The sequence below is a fragment of the Drosophila tropicalis genome, unplaced genomic scaffold, assembly GCF_018151085.1.
Source record: "Drosophila tropicalis isolate 14030-0801.00 unplaced genomic scaffold, ASM1815108v1 contig_878, whole genome shotgun sequence".
Lineage (NCBI taxonomy): Eukaryota > Metazoa > Arthropoda > Insecta > Diptera > Drosophilidae > Drosophila > Drosophila tropicalis.
Genome location: NW_027173374.1, coordinates 13477397 through 13499397, shown reverse-complemented (window position 1 = coordinate 13499397; position 22001 = coordinate 13477397). Strand labels below are relative to the sequence as shown.

General features: G+C 37.8%; 5 protein-coding genes across 8 annotated transcripts; 2 read left to right on the top strand and 3 right to left on the bottom strand.

Moving 5' to 3' along the window:
- The first annotated feature begins 262 nt into the window (after window positions 1-262).
- Window positions 263-973, top strand: LOC137583905 (uncharacterized). The gene has a single exon (XM_068299092.1). The coding sequence runs from the start codon at window positions 263-265 to the stop codon at window positions 971-973; it is 711 nt and encodes a 236-aa protein (XP_068155193.1).
- Window positions 946-5423, bottom strand: LOC137584893 (short-chain dehydrogenase/reductase family 16C member 6). 2 transcript variants are annotated; one of them, XM_068300485.1, is made up of 7 exons: window positions 4918-5423; window positions 2250-2405; window positions 2017-2193; window positions 1782-1854; window positions 1526-1703; window positions 1327-1452; window positions 946-1262 (listed from the first exon to the last, which is right to left on the bottom strand). In XM_068300485.1, exons 1-7 carry the CDS (start codon window positions 5251-5253, stop codon window positions 1175-1177), a joined length of 1134 nt encoding a protein of 377 aa, XP_068156586.1. In that variant the 5' UTR covers window positions 5254-5423; the 3' UTR covers window positions 946-1174. The 2 variants fall into 2 exon arrangements, with proteins under 2 accessions (XP_068156586.1, XP_068156587.1); XM_068300486.1 differs by lacking the exon at window positions 4918-5423 and having other exon boundaries at window positions 2017-2208; window positions 2250-2391.
- Window positions 5424-7210: 1787 nt separating this feature from the next.
- p53 lies at window positions 7211-11370 on the bottom strand. 2 transcript variants are annotated; one of them, XM_068299861.1, is made up of 8 exons: window positions 11219-11370; window positions 10976-11086; window positions 10864-10903; window positions 10763-10789; window positions 8456-8762; window positions 8150-8393; window positions 7628-8079; window positions 7211-7565 (listed from the first exon to the last, which is right to left on the bottom strand). In XM_068299861.1, exons 1-8 carry the CDS (start codon window positions 11254-11256, stop codon window positions 7543-7545), a joined length of 1242 nt encoding a protein of 413 aa, XP_068155962.1. In that variant the 5' UTR covers window positions 11257-11370; the 3' UTR covers window positions 7211-7542. The 2 variants fall into 2 exon arrangements, with proteins under 2 accessions (XP_068155962.1, XP_068155963.1); XM_068299862.1 differs by lacking the exons at window positions 10763-10789; window positions 10864-10903; window positions 10976-11086; window positions 11219-11370 and adding an exon at window positions 10611-10691.
- An 864-nt stretch (window positions 11371-12234) lies between these two features.
- LOC137584221 (uncharacterized) lies at window positions 12235-14456 on the top strand. Its single transcript, XM_068299510.1, has 5 exons — window positions 12235-12377; window positions 12498-12665; window positions 12775-13143; window positions 13225-13493; window positions 13713-14456. The coding sequence occupies exons 1-5, from the start codon at window positions 12344-12346 to the stop codon at window positions 13980-13982; spliced, it is 1110 nt and encodes a 369-aa protein (XP_068155611.1). The 5' UTR covers window positions 12235-12343; the 3' UTR covers window positions 13983-14456.
- Gdh (glutamate dehydrogenase, mitochondrial) lies at window positions 14254-21804 on the bottom strand. Of its 2 annotated transcripts, XM_068299507.1 has the most exons (5): window positions 21308-21804; window positions 16602-17036; window positions 16008-16532; window positions 15597-15635; window positions 14254-15142 (listed from the first exon to the last, which is right to left on the bottom strand). In XM_068299507.1, the coding sequence occupies exons 1-5, from the start codon at window positions 21723-21725 to the stop codon at window positions 14871-14873; spliced, it is 1689 nt and encodes a 562-aa protein (XP_068155608.1). In that variant the 5' UTR covers window positions 21726-21804; the 3' UTR covers window positions 14254-14870. The 2 variants fall into 2 exon arrangements, with proteins under 2 accessions (XP_068155608.1, XP_068155609.1); XM_068299508.1 differs by lacking the exon at window positions 15597-15635 and having other exon boundaries at window positions 21308-21803.
- Between the last annotated feature and the right edge of the window lie 197 nt (window positions 21805-22001).

The window sequence follows — 22001 nt, the reverse complement described above, 5'->3', positions numbered from 1 at the left end:
CCAATTTCAGAAATATTTTTCACAAATTTTCTGCTTTTTATCAGTGCATAATTACCATAGCAAATTACCAACAAATAATCGAAGATAGAGGCGCCAATAACAAAGTTGTTTGCATTTTTTATCAGCCCAAAAAAAGAAACATGCAAAGTCATTACAAGACGAACATTCTCTAGTCTATATTCTATCTATTTCTAGGCTCATGCCAAGTTAGTCGTAAATTGTGAGTGAATCACGTCAGATGTAAAGTGCACAGAAGAACAAAATGTATCGCAGCCACGTGTTTTATTATTCAACCATAAGATTGCTCTCCTTATTGCTACTCGATGGAAAGATCAATAGGACACTAGCCATCGAATATCAGGAATGTTTGGGAGTCGATGTGGGTACTTATGTGGCCAGCAAGATGAATTGCGCCAAATATATATACTGTGCCGGTGAGGGATCCTTTGAAGGTGAATGTCTATCCGGGCACTTTTACGATGTTGATCTGGATCGTTGCATGAATCAGGAATTAGTGTTAAGGTGTGGCGGAACAACAACTAAACAGCCATCATCAACACCCAAGGAAACATCAAAGAATTCCATAAAGGTGACTACTAGCAAACCAACAAGCTCTTCCTTTTCCGTGACTCTGCATGAACTACCAATTGCCAATCCGTGTTTAGCTTATATGGTTTGTTATGAAGGTGCTGGCATGCCAAGAGTCTGTTCACCCACCAGGCTAATGTCCTGCACTCAAAGACAGACTCTGCGGCCAGTGGTGGCCTGTCGTAAAGGTGTCTATGATTTTGTGCCACATCCGCTCAATTGTGCCTATTTCTATTATTGCTCGAATGGCAGCAAGAAATTGCATCGTTGCCCATTAACCTTCACCTGGAACTATCAGCAACGTGCCTGCGTTCAGCAGGGTCAAAGGAAATGCTTTAGATTAAACACAAACAGGACTAGAGTGAAAAAGTTTGTCTTTAATTAAAGAAACTAGTGCTAATAAATGGATTTACTTTAAGTTTTGCGATCGGAATTCATAAATAGCTAATGTTAAGACCTAGCTGCTAGGCAAAAAGACAAATATATATGTATGTATATATGTATAAACTGTATAAATACAATTAAAATTAAGAACTGCAAATAGAAAACAAAATGCCAAAACTGTGACTATTTCCAATACAATTGACTATTTCCAGTAGAACAGATGCGAGCTGCGCACATCGAATTTGTAGAAGCGCAAAAGCATATAATCCTGCCATTTTGTAGGTAATAATCTGCGGAAAAGAACGAAAATTATTATTAAGTTTTCATTGGACATCGCTTTAAATGGAAACCCACTGGAGCAGCCAAGCACTGAGGGCAAAGATCTTGGGCACATAGACCATGCGTTCGTTTAACAGAACTCCCTTGACAATTTTCTCCGCCACATAGGGAGTGGGTAGACCAGGATAACTGCTCGAAATTCTGTGTAAAAGGCAAAAGCATGTTATTAACTTTCACCACTTTGCATTTGACTGAGTTTCTCAGTCCCTCTCACCCAGCATCACTTAGCAGTGGCAAGTCACCGCTGGTCCGCATCAAATAGGCATTGGCCACTGTCGTCCGCACATAGTCGCAGTCGGAGAGACGCAGCTCAGCCCGCAAGGCCGCCATGAAGCCCATAATTCCATATTTTGTGGCCGTATATATGCCAGCGCCTGGCAAGGGCACGAGCCCTAGGCAATTGATAGAGACGATGGACGGATGGATGGATTAATGAATCCTATTGCAATAAGCAAATAAAAGCCACTCACCTGCCAAGGCATTTACGGCCACTAAATGACCTGATTTGCGTGTTATCATCTTTGGCAGAAACTCCTTTGTGGTCTGAAAGTTGGAATGTTTGCTTGAGTTATTATAATTCATATGCGAATGTTACTTTATCAACTTGATAAGGGTAAATAGCGCGACCTTGTTAGATGTTAATTCTTACACCTATTTGTTAGAACCATTAAAAATTTGAATTGATTAACTATTGTTACTACCCACCATAATATATGATCCGAGATTTAGTTGTAAAATAGTATCAATCTCATCGCTTTTCAACGAAGGTGTCGACGTCATGGGCATAAGAGAGGCATTATTGACCAATATGTCTACGGGACCCAGCTCCTTTTCCACTTTGACGGCCATCAATTGTAGTTCCCGCGGCGAGGAGACATCGTTCTAAAGATTAAAGATCTAAAGAAAATTCTCTGTGAACATGTAACTTTGGCACTTACCTTATAAGCCTTGGCAACACAGCGCGGTATTTTGGTAAGCAGTTCGACTGTCTCATAGCAGCCCTTGGAGTTGACATCCACAACAGCCAGTTTACAGCCGCGTTTGGCCAATTCAAGGCATATTTCTCGACCCAATCCACTGCCACCACCAGTTACCTGTCAATTAGGTCATTTGAGTATGCATGTATATATATAAGTATATATATCACTCTCAGTATAATGAGTTTTAATTAATTAGCTTCATTTGCAAACAATAACCCATAAGCTAATGTGTCTTTGAACTGAACAAAAGCCTCATTTAACGTCTGCAGTCAACTCAATTATGAGGCAAATGGGAAAACAAAGCGGTAACTTATGAATGACAAACTCAGGCAGTGCCTTTTTTTTATCCATTTCCATGAGCAACTGCCACACAATTGAGTGACTTTTGACCGTAATTAAAATGGCATGACCTCAGTCAACGTTTGGGGGTGCAAATATGTACATGGAGTGCTCTAACCGCAACTCAAAGTCGCCACCACGGCACGTTCACGACACAAAAATTCAAAATCAAAGCAGCACATGTCAAATCTATCTATGTATATATATATGTACATAGAGATGTCAGTATATGTATATATCTTTCCATATAGCTTGAATGCGCAATTGTAGTACTCACTTTTAGCTTGCCATAAAGAATTTCAATATCATATGCAAATTAACAATATTGTTGTTGCTGTTGTTATTTATCTAGATAAGATTGGCAAGATACATAGTCTGAGCATTGAATCATACACCATACAACAAAATTGACATATAACTTATTAAGTTTAAGTTGTCAGTTTAAACTTTAAACTTCTGACCTACTTTTGGCTCTCACAAAAGTCCGCAAGGCTTGGCAAATGAGAAATTTTTGATGATATCTCATAAAAGCTATGGACACATTTAAAAACAAATATCATTGGGTTTCTCCTTCTAATGTAATTTAAACAAAATTGTTCTCAGTGTAAATACATAAATTAATTGATTGTTTTGTGTTGACCTTACAGGAATATGTACCCGAAATGTTGCATGGGTCAATAATTGATGTTAATTATGATTATATGGATAAATTGATAGATTCCATTCGTTTGTTTGTTGTTGGAAACTTGTAAAGTGAAAAGTAATTACATTAAACGAATCTACATCTAGTTAGAAAATGTAATTAAATCGCTTTTCAAAACACTTATTCTCCAACTTTCATTAGCCAACTTCATTAAAATAGGGGTCCAAATTTATATACTCAAAATATTTCACAAATTTATGTATATTCTATATAGAAATATAGAAACCAAACCAAACACCTGCTAAACTAAACAGTTTCAAAAATCAAAAGGCCTATATCTTGTTGTTTTTATCAACTTTATTGTGTTGATTTAAGTTTAAAACTTTAAAAATGTATTAAATAACGAACAGATGGGCATAAGTTGGATATAGTTTGAAGAGATAATCATTTGTAAAGCTTAAAAAGTATTTAAGAATATTATTTATATGCATATTCTATTGACGATTCAAAAATCAACATCTTGTTGGCCAGTGTTGGCTTCGATTTCGTAATTGTTTACATTAATGGCCTTTTTTGAAACGTCATCAATTGTTTGTTTTGCAGCTTTTTAAACAAAAGTGAAAAGAAATTTGCTTGTTTATAAAAAAAAAAAACACTGAATAAAAAAGCGTAGGAAGCAAAAACAACAAAAATTGAGAAACAACAAACCAGTTTGCTGACTGTATCTTGAAGATATCTGGGCAAAACGATCGTCTCGATTGTCTAAAAACAGAACACGCTTAAATGACTCATAAATACGCTACCTTCGTGTATATAGAATTTATGACTTGAACACACACCCACGATTCGCGACTAAAATATATATCGAGATCGAAAAAGGCACCTTACTGGAATGGAATTTGAAAATATTAACCCACACAAATAAAGCAGTGTGTTGAAATTTGGATCGCACTTGACCTTGCCGCGACCATCAATTGACTTTTCATAATTAAGTGCCACAAAAGCAAAAGATGATGCTGATTCCGTTCCGTTTAGGTCTGTCGATATGCAATACTTGATAAATGAACCAGATATGCGATATTGCCTTATTACACAGACAAAATTATGTCAGTGCCGGGAAAATCGTTTTTATGAATAAACAGTTAGGCACAAATATTGACTTTAAGCCAAGACATTGCCAATGTCTGACCGCCGATCGTATAATGCCGCACCCATCATAGGTATGCCCAACACAGAGAACAGGAGGGTGAGAGTCTAGACTCTAGAGGAAAACGGGGGGATGGGCAGACTAAAATAGGTAAAGAAATGGGCGTGCCATGAGTCGAAGAGAAGCAGCCACTGGAAAAGGAAAGTGCGTGACGTTTTCATATTGTTTATGGCTGGCTGCATAGCCTTTTTATGATCTTATAGTTTTGTACGACCCGAAGAGCATTATTAATGAGCAATTTGTCTATTAAAATTGCCAGCCATTTATGTCTACACACACACACACACACACAGACACCAACACACACACACACATGTTTGGCTTCAATTGCATTTTAATAACCAACAATCACGTCAGACTACTGCCACCTCAATGATCATGATCATGATCATCGTAATGAGGAGGATGAGGTAGATGATGATGATTTTGCTACTAACCAATGCCACTTTCCCGCTCACATCCTTCTCCTTGAGGCCCAATGCAAAGAGGTAATCCAACAGATGCTTTAAAAACACAGCAAAGAGCACAAGTGGCAATAGCACTAAGAATACAATAATTTTAAAATTGAATATGGCTCGTGTTGTTTCATCATTGCGACGGGCCCGGGCTGCCGCCTGGGCAGCCGTTGTGGGTGTGGCCGTTGTTGTGGACATATTAGCAGCAGCTGAAGCTGTGGGTGTTCCTGTGCCACTTGGTGTCACTGGGGCCACAGCTGGTGCCGGCAGATTAGTTGTTGTTCGCGTTATGGTTGTAGTTGTCGACGTTTCCACCATTGCAACAATGCAAAAATTTCACTTGACAGATGTATTTTCGCGGTCAAAATAATGCGTTTCTGTTTCTCTTCTCTTTTCCACCGCAATACGATGTTAACGCCAACGCCAAAAAAAAAGAAACTTGTACCGTACCGTAGACCGTTGTCACCCAACTGCGGCAAACTCTTGACTCTTTCTATGCCAGTGGAGATCGCTTAATTTTTTTTTTGGCTCAAACGACCGCAGCAGCAGCACCAGCAGCAACAACAACAACATTGAGTCGTCTCGTATGTACTTTTTCGTAGTCGACGTCGTCGTCATCGTCGTCGTATTGTTTATTATCTGGTTTTTGTGTAGACCCCAACTGCAAATATGTACATATATGAATGTATGAGTGAAGGGAGCACTTCCAAGCAAGCTCTCCCCAATGGCAGTAGCTTAAACTTTGAGTGGAATTCAATGGAGTGGATCTGGCAAAGCAGTTTCACCTGTTGCCTGTTGCTGTCTTGACTTTCATTGCACACGCACAGTGGTTTGTGCCGGATAAGATAGCTATCTTTATCTGCCAAGATTTACCTTATATACACAAATACAAAAGCTAATAACTTGTATACTTGCAGCATTCTCACCTTTGTTTGACAATCAGATGAGATGAAATTAAATAAAATTCAATTTTTAACTACATTTTTAATGAACAAACTTAAACATCAAAATGTTTAAATCAATTTCAGTTTTAGCTTGCTCCCTACCTCTCGATATGAACAATAGAAAGTTAAATATGATTGGAAATTTGAGTGAGTGGAAAAGTTATTTTGAGTTCCAGCTCATGAGCTTATTTTAAATTGTAGATTTTTCCATCATGAATGATTTATAAAAATAATCTTTCATATCAGTAGTAACATGACTTATTTATATCCAACTATTCTACGATTCATCATAATAACTTAAATGACATCTAAAAACAAACGATAATTGAATAATTTCTGGAAAGTAATGTGTCATGGATTTTGTATAGCCTCTTGATTATAATCAATTGCATTTTCACTTTTTGAAGTCAATTAAACCATCAACTGAGAGGGTTTAGGTCTTCGAGTGTCAACTTTCCAATTGTTGATCTTTTGGCCAACGGGCAAAGGCAAAGACAAAACAAACAAAACAAATATGAAAAAATTCCAAAAATTTTTGCTTGGCCTGAGAAGAACTGGCATGGCACGAGTGAACGATGAGTCTCTTGACGGAAACCAGTGGTAAAACAAGAAATTGAGTGAGTTTTTTTCAGTCGACCCATTTTATTTATGCCAAACAGGTAAGTTTGGTGGAAAGGAAAGGCCCAGGCCTAAAATGGCAGCCCAACCATAGATGGGCAACTTGCGGCACACATGAGAATCCAGGCAATCCGTTACAATTCAAATATCATTTAGTTGGTTCACTTCACCGGACGCCCAGCCATGCCCTAGGTCAATGCACAGAGAATCTGCATAAAAAAGTAAACACTAAACTACACTACGGTTGCCTGTCTGCCGCATGTGGCAAAAAAAAGAAGCAACAGAAAAAAGAGGCCTAGCCTAGCCTGCAGCTGCGAAACAGTGTCAACATCTGGCTTCTCTTAGTTTTTTTTTTCCATTACATTTCTGATTTTTTTCGTTTTTTGTGCATCCTCGCACATGTGCAAGACACAAACGCATGCGCGCTTAGGACTAAAACCTAGCGAAAAATGCATAAAAATAAAAATATGTAAATGCAGCAAAAGACTTTGACATATTCGCGTCCAGAGAGACAGAGCGACTGGAAGTGGAAAGGGAGCATTGACCGCAGTTGGAGCCACACATGTTACAACTAAATATATATTACATATAGAATCTTAGCATGCGCGAATATCGTCTGTAAGACGAGTACAGTAGGATCTGGGACTTGAGGTACGTGCTAAATTCGCATTAATATTGAAGCGAAGCCAAGGTACATATCTACTTGACACAAATTTTTCTTTAACTCTTTTCATAAACACTTTATTTCTTATGTTAATCACTTTAAACAATAATAAATCTTAAAATATGTAACCATTTTAACAGTTTTGCCTTTTGTTGGGAAGTTTTTCTTGTGGTAAACGACTAAATATCAAAAATATATACTTGTGTAATATTTTGAAACACGTCAGTTCAGTGCATTGCTTTGTGACACATTCATATGCATTTCTAAAGCTTCAATTATCATCTTGGAAAATCAACTAATGTTGATTTTTTTCTTCCAATTTTTAAAACTATTTCTTCATAAAAAGTAGTAAAAAATTTGCCCCACTGACGAATCCAAAAGTCATGGCAGTTTTAATGCATTTTCTGGAATCAAAATTAAATTAATTAACTTACAGAACTTTAGATGTTAAAGACTTTTTGTTTACCCTTTAGCTTGGACAAATTGGTGGCATATTTGTGCAGTTTGCTGCCCTTTGTTGGGCTACGTAAAATGGCAGCTGCAGTATCCCGGAACATACTTTCAATGCTTTGCACCAGCAATTCCTTCTTGGGACAGGTAAGAACGAGCTGATAGTCCCCATTACTTGTACGTTTGACGTGCCAATCAGTTGGCAGTGACTGTTCCGTTGATGCACTGTCCATGCTGTCGTCTTCCTGTTTTACATCTGGCTGGTATGAGTGAGATCTTCGACGTCTTTTTGCTCGTTTGGTATCTATGGAATCATTATCACATTCATCTTCATCATAATCGGATGCTGCAAGAGAAGGCGATGCCTTTCGCTTCTTGTCATGCAGCTGACGTTCTTCTGCATTACGATCTCGTTTCGGGCATGTGCAAATTTTAACTTCCAACACCTGCTGGCCCAATATGTCGCCACTAGAGTAAGGGTAAAAAAATTCCCATTTTAAATAATAATATAATGTTTGGTTTAAAATTTAAGTCTTACCAAGAGTTTTCAAGACAAAAGATTAGGCTTGTTTCCTTTCGTCCAAAGCATGAGTTCTGACAGGCAAATTTAAGAGCAAGTGTTTGTCGCATATAGCTGTGATTATTGGAACGCGACATGTTCAATGGCACCAGCACCGAATACCTTTCTGATATTCCCTTTCCCTGAGCTGTTCCGCAATAAATGGTATTTGGATTTTCACAGCGCAAAATATTTTCACGGACTTTCGCATTGTTATACGACACTAAAAAAGGGGAAAAAATTAATTTCACAATCTCAATTCAAGGTCATTCTGCTTCCACTTACAAGGCTCAGTACTGATATGATTCTGACAGCGCAAAACAGGACCACTAACATCCTTTAAAAAGCATAGAAAGACACGCAGATTTAAGGGCTGTATGGGAAACTTTGGCTTGAATTGCACGTCCACATTGAAGGTCTTATTCATACGTATGTAGAGCTTATTCAATGCCGGTGAGTACAACCAATGTGATTTACGTGGCTCCTCCAGGACCATGCTGAATTCATAGCCAGCAACATTGTGATCCTCCAGCTTAGGTAGAGTATTCTGAGGCTTGATATCCTGTAACATCATTTCACGCAATACGGATTGCTGTCGACAAAGGAAAATAATGAAAAATTAACACAAGTTTGTCAATAAATTTCTTCTTTTGCCTACTTTACGCTCGTAGAGCTGATAGAGCTTCATGTTCTTGCTTGTTCAATATTATTCACTACACTAAGAATGAACAAAGTGATAAACACACTGAGTTTGTTTTGTTGCTTTCACAAGTTGTTGCAATTCATTTAGTGATTTGTTTTGTTTTCTTTTTTTTCGCACCTATGACGACATATAGGAACTTAACAAAACAGATAAAAAGGTAATCTGTTTGGACAGATTATCGGTTCGAAGCGAAGAGGTAGTGCAAATGTGTCTCGTGTGTTCCTATAATTTGCGAATATAAAATACTTTTGTGACGTCATAAAGATCTTGTGAAATTGCCAACAACAGCTGTTGATGAAAAATAAAAAAGGCGTTACCAAAAGGGGTTTACCCCTTGATAAGTACATAAGTGTCCAATTCCCCAAAAGTGAATTTGTCAAAATTTACCCCATCAGGCAAGTTAAGCTACAGCCATGCATTTGAGTCATTATGTGGCATGTCCGCTTTCTGTCATGCTCTCTTTCCATTTTGTTCTAACAGAGTTTTATACTTAGATGACGAATCAAGCCAATGCCCATTTCAATTTTGGCCACGACGCGATGTGTTCTAGATAGTGTTATTCAAATGACAAGGACCTTTAGGTGGTTCCATCATGATAAATTTAAAGAAAAAACAATTAAACGACCATTAGTCGGCACTCTCCAGTCAGTCGGTTAGAAAATGTCCTTCCTAACAGACATACTGAGACGTCGTAAAAAAAGGAGATGACCATTTTGTGTTCCTTCTCACGGTTACTCTGGTTGTGTTGCTAAGTGTTTTTGGTCTTTTTCCCATTACCTTTAGTCCGCGCGGTCGAGAACGTTTTAAATTTTCAATTAAACATTTAATCTATTGTATGCTGGTGACCATATTATTTGCCAGCATTTATGTTCGGCAAATCTACCAAGACTATATTCACGACCACCTGAATCTTCAGGATGCTACGAAATTATACAGCTATATGAATGTCATAGTGACCGTTGTGAACTATATAACGCAAATGGTAATTGGCAGACAAGTGGCAAGGATGATGAGCAGAGTTCCTCTTTTTTCGACGCTGCGGGTGTTTAAAATAAATCGGATGATCATTTGGCGTTCAGTTGGCACTACCTTGGTTAAAGTTATCGGATTTCCATTAATCCTAGAGATAACTTTGGTAATCCAGCAGCGACACTATGAACCAGAACTGAATTGGATGTGGTCACTATATAAATTATATCCAATGATTATCTCTAATTTGTTAAACAATTGCTACTTTGGTGCCATGATAATAGTTAAAGCAATCTTGCAGGCTCTTAATGCTAGAGTGAAAAGTCAATTGAAAGAAGTGAATTTCATGCAAAGGGAAGATCAAATTAAACTAACGACACCCTACTACCGTATGCAAAAGTATTGCTCTTTGGCTGATGAGCTGGACATATTGGCACAGCAATATAAGATTGTTTACATACATTCAAATAACTATTTAAAACCACAGGCGTTGTCCATGATATTATCCCTAATATGTCATCTGTTGGGCATGACAGTGGGCTTCTTCGTACAGTATTACAACCTGGCAGAGACTTTTATATCGGGCAAAGTTTACGATGGCTTTGGTGCGCTTATCAGCCTGGTGTTTCTAGGCATTTCTCTTGCTGAAATTGTTATGCTGGCCCATTTGTGCAATGATATACTAGAGGAAACTAAGAAAACGGGCAGGATCCTACAAAATATGGACTATTTGCATGCAGATTGTCGTTATAAACAGGCGGTCTTTACATTTTCACTGATGATACTCAATATGAAGTTTCGTATTAAACCTTTGGGTTTGTTTGAACTAGACATGTCTCTAATAATGAATGTGTTTTCTTCGATGTCTGGCTTTCTTGTAATTTTAGTTCAAGCTGATTTGTGGCAGCGTGCTAAAGTACCTGGCTAAATTGCATTAAATTGCCCGACTGAAAATAAAAACAAATAAACTTATTATTATAAAGAATATTCATATTATTTAGTTTGCAACAAAAATACTCACGTTGAGTCCTTGGAGATAGGCTAAGGGTTCATCAACTATCCTGGAATTGGCAAAGTAAAACAAACACTTCAGTACAAAAATTTTTCATCACCTGTTGATTGATCACACTCACTCGGCATCAACTTCGGCACCAGTATCTGCTGTTTCCTGCACAGTGGTACCAACCGATCCCACAGAAGCTTCATTGGTTGCTTCTTGAAATTCCTCCTCGGCCTCGGAATCACTGGTAAAGGAGACATCTTATTTAAGCATGGAAATACATTCACAATTCGCACGGAAATCAAGTGCACACATGTATAAACGTGTTGCAACATGCAGGCTTTTGTCCAAATATTTTATACTGAATAAACTGTACCTGGCTTTAATCCACGACATGGACTGGGCTATATACATAGTTTCAATAAATGTCTTTCCAGATTTATATTGTTATTATTATAAAGTTAGAACTGAATAATGAACAAAATGCGCAAATAAAGAACAAGTATTTCTTATGCGTGGTTTGCCATTCACACGTTGACGGACGCATCACTGAATTATCGATACATCACTAAACATATCGATAGTTTCCGCTTGTTTTTAAAATAAATATATACATATGTATATAATGCATTGGATATTGCTTACCGTGGTTTTAATCTTTTAATACAAGTAATATCAGGACTAATAAAATTGTCATCGGGCATACGCTGAACAGAATTATCCACCATATGATTGAAATTTTCAGTTTCACTAGTAAACTGCAGTAAGCCGCCGCTGTTATTCGTGTTATTAACAAACATATTGTTATTGCTGTCGATATTGTTGTTAACAAACATAGTATTATTATGGCTAGTTATAATACTAGTGTTAATAGTGTTATTGTTGATGGTATTCCATTGGCTGTTGGTGCATACAACATGAGAGCTATTGCTAAAATAAGACAAGTGTTAAGGCATCGCATATTAAAATTGATCTGACCACTCACCTGTTGACTTCGAATTCAAAAGACATTTGCAAAGACATTTTTAATAACGACAGAAAACAAATAACAAAACAACAAATCTTAGAACCGCGACGATCCGCTGAAAGCACAAAATGAACTATAGTTCGATAGATTTGTCATCGATAATGATAGTATGCAAATACAGGGTGTCCGTGTCTCTCACACCTGTTACTTGTAAAATATAAGTGTAAATGTATGTAGAAAAAAGTATAAAGAAATGTAATTAGAAACTGTTGATGATTAAAAACAACTTTATTTACAAAATGAAGTTCTTAAATTATAAGAAAACAACCGTTATATTAAATTCGTTCGATAACAAATCACGACCATTAGCAAACTATCGCGACTTAGATATCGACGAACATCTGGCAACACGCATTGCGATACGGTGTTGCCAGAAGAAGGCGCACAGAAAATAAACAATTAATACTACTTATTAAAACAATCTCTGTGCATCTTAATTTGAGTCATTCCCTTTAGTTCCGTTGCGGCTGCAGCATGTCTGAGAAACCGACTGTGTTGATTTTGGGTGGTAAGTCTAATATTATTTGCCTTGGGCGTAACCACAACCCCTCCTCCTCACTGAACGAATGTGATTAAATGAACTTAATATGCATACATACATATGTATATTAAAATTTTTTAATTGAAGGCTGCGGTTTCATTGGAAGAAACTTAGTCACTTATCTGCTTAACAATGCGTTGACGCAGGAAATACGCATAGCCGATAAGACGCCGCCTCAAATGGCTTGGTTGAATGACGAGACTTCGAAGGCCTTCGATAAAGTCGAGTTCTGCAGTGCCAACTTGATAAATGCCGGTATGTAATGCTCCTGCCCACTCAGTAATGCACACACACACACACAAAGACGCCTATAAAACTGGTTTTTGTATCCTTTACTTTTCTGTTTGTTTGTTTGTTTATGCAGCTTCGTGTAAACTGGCATTTGCACCACACCCAACAACTGGCCGGGGCTGGGATGTGGTCATTAATTGTGCTGCTGAGACGCGTGCCAATCAGGATGATGCCGTTTACAAGGAGGGCATATACAAGTTAAGCATCAATTGTGCCACTGAGGCAGCCAATCAACAGGTCAAACGCTACATTGAGCTCAGTTCGGGTTGTGTGAATAGCAGCGAAAAGTTACCATTAAAAGAGGATTGCAAACTGGAGCCCTGGACGGGTGTGGCCAAGCAAAAGCTAAAGGTTGAAAAGGAGCTGGCGCGTATCAATGATCTCAGCTATACTATAGTGCGCCTGCCCGTTGTCTATGGCATTGGTGATAAGCGCTACTTGAGTAAGTTTGTCTCGCTCTTGCGCTTGGCGCCCGGTTGCTATTATATTACTTATGCCTCTTCTTGTCTGACAACTCCAACAGTGCCGCGCATTATAATAGCTGCCATATACAAATATCTTGGCGAGACAATGAAATTGCTTTGGAACGATGCCATGCGTCTGAATACGGTGCACGTATCGGATGTGTGCGCGGCCATTTGGGAACTGTGGCAGAGCCCCAAGACAGCTGGTCAGGTGTACAATATTGTGGATGACTCAGTGTCAACGCAGGGCAGCATTACCGATCTCTTGATTGATATATTTGGCATCAGTGTGGACTACTTTGGCGTTGTTATGTCCAATCTGACTAAGGTAAGTATGGGCTCATTCTTAGCCTAGCCTAAGATTACCTCATAGTCTGTATTTGGCATATAATCATTAAGTTGCCTTATATACCTCAAGCAAATGATTTTCGTTCAGTAAATTCTGTTGCTTTCTATTGAAGTCTACGAAAACTATGATTTCATTCTAATCAATCAATATAATCACACTCTACGATATAATTTCTTTATATTTATTATATATATTCAGCTATATCCCACCGACACGGTGAGTGAAATCAACGACAAGCACATGGCACCATGGGCGGAGATTTGCCAACGTAATGGCATTGAGAACACACCGTTAACTCCATATCTGGATGAGGAGCAGCTTCATCATAAGCATCTTTATTTGGATAATACGAAATTAAAAGACTTTGGCTATATATTAAAGCATCCAAAACTTAATCGAGATCTTCTTATGGAAATGATTGATGACTATGTAAAGCAGCAATTGTTCCCAAAATCGTTGATACTGTAAAAACAAAAATTCCATCATACTCAATCGGCAATTGGCACCAAGTTGATACGCACAAGCACATAGTCGTAAATATATTCGTCTAACTATATAATTTACATATATTAGTTAGTAAGACGAATATATTTACGGATGTGGTCATTAATTATATAATTTACATATATTAGTTAGTAAGTTAAAGACTTTGATGATATGGGAAAACTAGTTAAAAGATGATTATACTTTGTTTTTAAATTTCTACAATCTTGTAATGTCCTAGATTTTGGTAGATCCCTTTTCTTTCATTTTTTATAAACAAAAAGTGTACTTATAGTATTATATAGAGATCAATATTTTTTATACACACACACACAAACACATTCCAAACAAATTCCAACGAGATGTATACGTAATCTGACTAAAAATTCTATTGTGATGTTTTTTAAGTGGCCAATTAGAGCACTTTGACAAATAAAAATGCACTTGTTTAGAGTTTTAGATTTTGTGTATATTTGATAATTTTGCTTTAGTTTTTTTTTTTTTTTTTTTGTAATTTTTTTTCTTTTGTTGTTTGTTTAAATGTTACGGCAACGGAGCGATAGCTCCTACAATACGATACATAATTGAAAATGCCATTGCTTCAGTGTGAGGCTTATTAACTTAAAAATTACAGAAAATCAACAATAATATAAGCTCGCAAATTGCTCAACTTAATACAAAACACGGGCGAAAGTTTTTGTTTGTTTAAAATAGTTTGCCAGCCATCCGCGCGCATATCCATTCAAATAATGGGGTAAATTATGTTTTGTGACTTGTATCTAAAAACGGCGGTGCAATTGAGTTCGGTTGCTTAGTCGACTAATTAAGAGTTTGCTGCTGCTGTTTCTATCTAGTGCTGCTGGTTTCGGGTGCTTAGAAAGCCAAGCCAGCATCACGGTATGTGGTGAAGATTTTCTCAATGGAGTTAACATAGGCAGCGGTTCTCAGATCCAGACCCAAGTTGTATTTCATGGCTGTCTTCATGATGGCACGAGCCGAACGCTCCATGGTGTAATCCAGACCAGAATGGACAATATCCTTCTCAGAAGCACCAGAGATACGCTTCTGGAAAGATTCAGAGGGAGTGACGGGAATACGTCCGCCAACACGACCAAAGCGACGCTCCAGGGATTCTTGCACAGATTCTGAAAAATGACATCAGTCACAAAAAAGAGAACAAGACAATGCAATTAGTTTATACGCCGCATGCTGGGATAGTGTGGGTTTAAGGGTTTAACTACATAGAATTTGATTAAAGTAGATGACGAAAGCACTGTTAGACTATATAAAGGAAATTAGATGTGTGAGAGATGAGGACCCATGAGGATAATGCGCACAAAACAAACTGAGCAATAAATTACACATACATTAATAAAGAAGGAAACAGAAAACAACATCTAAAAGAACTACAGATATACTTAGAGAAGGAACTCAAATTTCGTGTTTTAAATGACAGTGAATTAAACAAGGACTGCTAAATATACATACATATGTATATAAATCAGTCATTCTTTTTAGTGAAATGTGTAAATACATAGTGAATTTGTGTGTGGTTTCGGGATAATAAACGAAAAGCTTGTATTAATAATAATAATGTACCGTCCATAATAACTCTTTCGATTGACTGTTGGACTGAGGCTACATTGGTGATAGAGAGAGAGAGAGAAATGGGAAAAAGAAGAATAAACAACAAATTACTTAGATGATAGTTTAAAATAAATTACATTTCATAAAGATAATACTGAATGGGGAGGGAGAGTAACTAACTAAATAAATGAATGGGGAACGGGCAAAAGTAACCAAATCATATTACGAATGTTGTCAGGCTGTTCTCTCAGAGTTTTTTTTTTTTTTGGTATTAGGAACTTATTCTACAAGATATTAAGATTTTTTTTATATTAACCGAAAACCGTTTTAATAATGAATAATGAAATTATGTTATGATTTCGAGCGCAAATAGTGCTAAGAATACCAGCTAAGAGAATAGAAAGATCTTCTTTTTCAACTTACCGAGCAAATGGTAGTTGGATTCACGCTCATACTTGAAGGTCAAACGACCGTATGACACATGGTTGAGGTTCTTCAGCCACTCAAAGAATGAGACAGTGACACCACCGGCATTGATATACAAATCTGGGATAACCAGAATGTTGCGCTCAATCAGAATCTTGTCGGCAGCTGGGGTAGTTGGTCCGTTGGCGGCTTCAGCAATGATCTTGGCTTGAATCCTGCTAGCATTCTCGCTGGTGATCACCTTCTCGACGGCAGCTGGAATAAAAATGTCACACTTCTCGAACATGAGGTTCTCGCCTTCATAGGGCTTGGCATTGGGGTAGCCAACAATGGTGCCATGTTCGTTCTTGTAGTCTTCCAAAAGTTTGGGATCAATGCCCTCTGGATTGTACAGAGTACCATCATGCTCAATCACACCAATGCAGGTGGCACCGGCACGAGTCAGATAGCGGGTGGTGTGTAGGCCCACATTACCGAAGCCCTGGACAATGAAAGACTTGCCGCCCCAGCCGGGAGTGGTGCCTGTTGAAGAAACATTTCCACTTTAGTGTCTTGAACTTTTTGAGGTATAATTAACTAGCTGAAATTTACCAATTTGGCTCATATAGTTGGCCTCGTTAATGAAGTTCTCCAGACCGTGGAAGACACCACGACCAGTGGCAGAGACACGTCCATGGATGCCACCCTGGTTGATGGGCTTGCCGGTCACACAGGCATGGGCATTGATGTCCAAGTGTCCAATGGTCTTGGCATAGGTATCGGCAATCCACGACATCTCACGCTCGCCAGTGCCCATATCGGGAGCAGGCACATCCACGCCGGGTCCAATGAAACCCTTCTTGGCCAACTCAAGGGTGAAGCGACGTGTGATCTTCTCCAACTCATGCTCGGAGTATTCCTTGGGATTGATCTTCAGGCCAGCCTTGGCACCACCGAATGGCACATCGACACAGGCGCACTTGAAGGTCATCAGAGCGGACAGGGCTTTGACTTCATCGCGGGATACATCCAAAGAGAAACGAATACCTATTCAACAGATAAAAAAGGAAATTGCATAAGATATGTGAACATTACGTATACGACAGGTGTGCCCAAACAAAAAACAAAACCTTGAGACTACATTTATTCTTCACCCAGTGCATTCCACTCGTCAGCTTTCAATTATATTGGACCACGTCCAATCAACAAGACTAAAAATAATCCAAGCAACTACCCGAAACAAAAATGAAATTAACAAAATGAAAGCAAAAGTTTTCATGGCAAAGGATTGAGATCACGTGTTCCATTCACAATTTGGGTCGAATTGGGAAACAAAAATGTTCCTTTCACTAAAAACTCCACCTTCTTAAAATTGGAAGAAAAAGTAAACCAAATAAACAATATTTTATGATTTCTTGTGTAATCTTTATTTATTGTTTTTATTTGATATCTTTGAGAAAGTCGTCGGCGAGCACTTGCGATTAGATAAGCAATCTTCAGAAAGACTAATTTCGAAATAATTTAACCCTCACCCCCTTTTTGTGTTTTGTTGTTCAAATTGAAATTGTACAGTGTAATTTTTTCTTAATGCGAGTGCAATGCAATTATTATTTGTCCGTACTTGTGCCTTTTTATTATGGTTCGATAAATAAATGTTTAATTTCCCCCAAATCATAAAGGAGGCGGCACAAAGTTCCAAGTCCTCCGAAATATAAAATGGTTATATTCGATAGACGAGCCCCCTTTAAAACAAGAAATTAAACGTTATACTAGTTTTTTAGTTGTGTTGCCATGCCAGCTGACCATGAGAAGGTGTGTCCAATGAAAGAAGGTTCTGGTTGTGCAACGTGAAGGAGCTTTTGGAGTTAAGTGAGTATCGTTTGCTATAATTTACATACAAAATTAGGCCTTTAATTTCATCCAATAAAAGGTCTATATATGTAGAAACAGAGAGAAGATGAAATTATGCTGAAGGTCAGAATCATGGCATCAGACATCGATTGGAGGCTCACTTTAAAAAGTGTATAGAAATGTTTGTTCTCTGCTTATCAGTTGCTTCACAAGTCGTGTTTAAAAATATGGTTTAAAAAGTTTCAGCTTCACGTCTGAGTTTCTGTTTGTTTGCTCATTTTGGGTGCTTATTTGTGTTCTCCGCTGAGTAAGCTGGAAGTGAGCTGACTGTACACCCGATTGGGATAGGGAAAGAGTGGGGGAGAGGGCATGACAACAGCACAAACCAAATACATATACATACATACATATATTCGATGCCAACTCTATTTGCCATAGCCTCGACTGGCTTTATCAGCCAATGGCAACTTGTTTTTTTGTGTGTTTTTTCTTTTGTTGACCAAAAAATTTCTTAAAAAACAACGAAACCCGCATGATATCTGGCATATAGAAACTAATGGAATTCTATTTCGGGCATTGCGAACTTATACAACTTATGTCAGAGATAAAGTTTTTGTTTTTTTGGGGGCTCGATCGAGTGGGGCATAGCCACGTCTCTGCCAAGTACATATAGATGAATCTATCTATATATGTACATATGTATAGACCATTGGCAACAGCAATTCCTCTTAGCTAGGCGAAACCGGTTGTCCCGCTAGTCAGCTGACTATTATATTCTCGGCCATATGATCAACAAAATTTAAGTATTCAGATTTTTTTTTGTCGCTGTGGGCGTCAACAACGTTTTGTTGATTTCTTTGGATGAAATATATGTATGTACGTATATATAGATGTAGATAACAGGAAATGTCGCATAAGTTCTTATAATTCTTATCTAAAAAAACATACTTAACAGGCCATCCCAGCAGAGTTCTAGTGAAAGTTGAAATTTTCAAGTATTTCCACTCATATGATACAATTGTCATACATATTCAAATCTTTCTAATAAATAGTTAATACATCTTTGTCAATACAATATCTGATAAACAACATGTACATATGTATGTACATACATATATGTACATATGTATGTATTTCGTGCTACTCGTATTTACTAGCTGTGACAAAGATAGGGAGAGCTTTTATTTACATTTGCACATTATCAGTAAATTGTTGCTCAAGCGCCTGACTATTTTAGTTTTTACTGCATTCTGGACCTTGTGCAGCTTATGATGTTGATGTTGGAACAATTAGAGCTATTATAATGAAACCAGAGACTAATGAACAATTATACTCAATTGACCGATTCTTCACATTTTCCCGCAGTTCAATGACATAGAAAGTAACCAAGAAAAAACTATTCTGTCGTTATGTCTCAATTGTAATTGCCTGACTCATACACTAAATGCTTTTTTTTTTGGCACAACGTGACCATCACGTGAACAGCTTCCCGCAGACTCAGACACCCAAGCCAATAAACCAGTTTTTGTATAGTCCCTTACGTTCTTTCCTTCTTCTTTTTTGCAACGTCAAACAAAATTAAATTATATGGTGAAGGCACAGTGGTTCCAGGTTATATTTTATTCAGATTTCAAACTCATGTCGCTTTCAATACAAAACCCAATGGTAAAATGTCATAAATTGAGTACTATTTGAATTTAATTTAATTTAAATATATTTGTGGTTAGTCCTCTTTCTCTCTCAACATCTTTCTGAATATATATTTAAATCTTTCAAAAAGAACTGATTATGTGTACATGTAGGTCCAGACTTGTTTTAACTTTTAATTTCTCAATATTCAAATTCAACTGATTCAATATTTAAACTGTTAGCGAACTTGAAAAGAACATTAAATAGTATTTTGAAATAGAAATGCCAAATGAGTGCCAAGCTCCACAGTGCGAGACGAAAATTAAGCCGAATTTTGAAACTCGTTTCACCCGTCATTCAGTCAGTCAGACAGCCTTCCAGCCGGCCGGCTGTTAGAACCGACAAACACATGAAGTCACTTTTGGTCGGTGGCGTATTATTAATAAATAAATAAATGCGCATTTGTGTATTAAACAATTAACAGTTAAATGGCCGCTGGTATCAGCATCAGGACAAATTAACATTAATTAGAGCATTTGTATGAAAATTCAACATGTTGTTGACCACAAATGGTATTCCCCCCTTTAAAGGGGGAGGATAATCTCTATTTCTTTGCTCAGAATGAAATGAATGAAACAAATACGAATAGTTTTAGCACCTAAGCTCCAGTTAGAGTTAGATGCAGGCTAAAATAGCATAATATTTAAATGTATGATTAACAAGCTATGGACCATTGGCCAAAAGTAAATTTAACCAGTTGGCAACAAATGACTGGAACACGCACATGTGATTGGCGAGAATTGGAAAAACAAGATCATAAAAATAACAAATCGCGTTTAAACATAGGTTATAGGGCAATAATCATAATCATAAATGGAAAACAGCAAAACATCATCTATACATACATATGTACATATTTATTTGTCGGCAATGATTTTCGATTTGTTGTTGTCCTTTTTTTTGGGGGCTTACATATTTTTTGTTTTTGTTTTTTTGGGTGGTTTTTGTTGTCTTGCTCGTGCCAAGGTCAGATAAGTTCCCAATTGAAGTGTTTTTTTTTTGTGATTTGGTAAGTCATCAGCAATTGATAAGCAACTAAATGCTTATAAAGTGATTCTATATTTAATTATTCGAACACAAACATATATGAATATACATATGGGTTTTGGGGTGGGACAGCAATTTGGCACTTGGCGACAACAATAAATGCTAATTTGTTTAAAACAATTGACCCACTGTGCGGCATTTTGTCGTTTTCGTCTTTTTGGTGGGTTGCCGTTGCTCTAATTCCAACTAAAAACAAGACAAACAAAACAACAACAAAAAAAACTAAGGCACAAAACCGTTAAAAATAGAATTGAACGAGCGAAACGAATGAATAATTGCTGCCCCAGAGTGAAAGAGACAGAGAGACCATTTCTCTAGACTTTAAGGAGGGGAATCTGCGTATCATTAAGAATTCGAAAAGGGTTAAAAAAACACACTTGAAGGGCTTAAAAATCAAATGGCAACACGTGCAAATTAAAAGACATTTGCACTTCTTGGAGAAGGGAAATAACAGACGAGGGAGAGATCGAAAGTGGGAGAGAGAGCACTGCGAATTCCCCGGGTATAGCTATAAAATGGGTTGGGGGGCCGCGCCAACGTAAACAAAGCGGAGTATGCGCAGTATTTCGGGGGGTGGGTGAGGGGAGCAAACGGGTGCGAAAAAGTTACATAATTCTTAAAGAGCCACGACACATAATTGTAGGAAATTCTAAGGAAAAAATCGATTTGGTTTCAAAATTCTTAAAGCTTCTGATTGAATTGATTACGCTTGTGTATTTATTGGTACTTGCCTCCCTTGGTTGGGGTCTTGTGGGTACTGTGCTGGGCCCGATAGCCGGTAATCATCTCATAGTTGCCAGCATCACGACGCAGTGGGAATGCAATTTCAATGATGTGATCACAGGGTTGCATAAGCATAAGGATTCCCTTAACCTTCTGTTTCTTCTCATCACGGGTCAGTTTTCCCTTCATGTCATCGACCAGACTCTCCTCGGCAATTTGACAGCCGCGATGGAAGAAGTACTCAACCATGTCAAAGAATCGTGGATCCTTGGCTGTGGGCACATCCTTGAGCCGGTCGGGTATCTGATGCTCGGTGGCATAGCCACGGCTGCTGTGGACCACAGCCGTTGGCAGTGCCTTAGCCAAGGTGGTCAGCTCCTGCTGACGCATGGCTCCCTGACGGGCCAAACTCTTCAGGTGATACATATTTTAATTGCTGTCTCTCTCGCTGCACACAAAAAACACAACCGCTCGCTTCGCAATGCCGCACCGAACTGAGCTTTTCAACGACAAAAGCTCACATTATATATTTTAAATTGCCGCAAAAAAGTAATCAACTTCGACAATTATCGATTATAATCGAATCTTCGTTTATCTGGTGAACCAGAAACATTTAATAGTGAACCTGGATCCAAGAATATAAACACAGTTCTGTAGATTATTTAAAGTAGTTCCAAATCCAGCGCTTTAGAAATAAGACAG

Excerpts from the sequence above, each read along its gene's own strand:
- LOC137583905 (XM_068299092.1), top strand. The coding sequence starts at position 263 with ATGTATCGCAGCCACGTGTTTTATTATTCAACCATAAGATTGCTCTCC.
- LOC137584893 (XM_068300485.1), bottom strand. The coding sequence starts at position 5,253 with ATGGTGGAAACGTCGACAACTACAACCATAACGCGAACAACAACTAAT. Across the intron at positions 2,194-2,249 it reads GTGTTGCCAAGGCTTATAAG|AACGATGTCTCCTCGCCGCG; the intron begins GTAAGTGCCAAA and ends TTTAATCTTTAG. Across the intron at positions 1,704-1,781 it reads GGCCGTAAATGCCTTGGCAG|GGCTCGTGCCCTTGCCAGGC; the intron begins GTGAGTGGCTTT and ends TCAATTGCCTAG.
- p53 (XM_068299861.1), bottom strand. The coding sequence starts at position 11,256 with ATGTATATAGCCCAGTCCATGTCGTGGATTAAAGCCAG. Across the intron at positions 10,904-10,975 it reads GGTGCCGAAGTTGATGCCGA|GATAGTTGATGAACCCTTAG; the intron begins GTGAGTGTGATC and ends TGCCAATTCCAG. Across the intron at positions 10,790-10,863 it reads CCTATCTCCAAGGACTCAAC|TCGGGCAATTTAATGCAATT; the intron begins GTGAGTATTTTT and ends TTTTATTTTCAG.
- LOC137584221 (XM_068299510.1), top strand. The coding sequence starts at position 12,344 with ATGTCTGAGAAACCGACTGTGTTGATTTTGGGTG. Across the intron at positions 12,666-12,774 it reads TGCCAACTTGATAAATGCCG|CTTCGTGTAAACTGGCATTT; the intron begins GTATGTAATGCT and ends TTGTTTATGCAG. Across the intron at positions 13,494-13,712 it reads TTATGTCCAATCTGACTAAG|CTATATCCCACCGACACGGT; the intron begins GTAAGTATGGGC and ends ATATATATTCAG.
- Gdh (XM_068299507.1), bottom strand. The coding sequence starts at position 21,725 with ATGTATCACCTGAAGAGTTTGGCCCGTCAGGGAGCCATGCGTCAGCAG. Across the intron at positions 15,636-16,007 it reads ATCCAACTACCATTTGCTCG|CCTCAGTCCAACAGTCAATC; the intron begins GTAAGTTGAAAA and ends TCACCAATGTAG. Across the intron at positions 15,143-15,596 it reads CGAAAGAGTTATTATGGACG|AATCTGTGCAAGAATCCCTG; the intron begins GTACATTATTAT and ends GTCATTTTTCAG.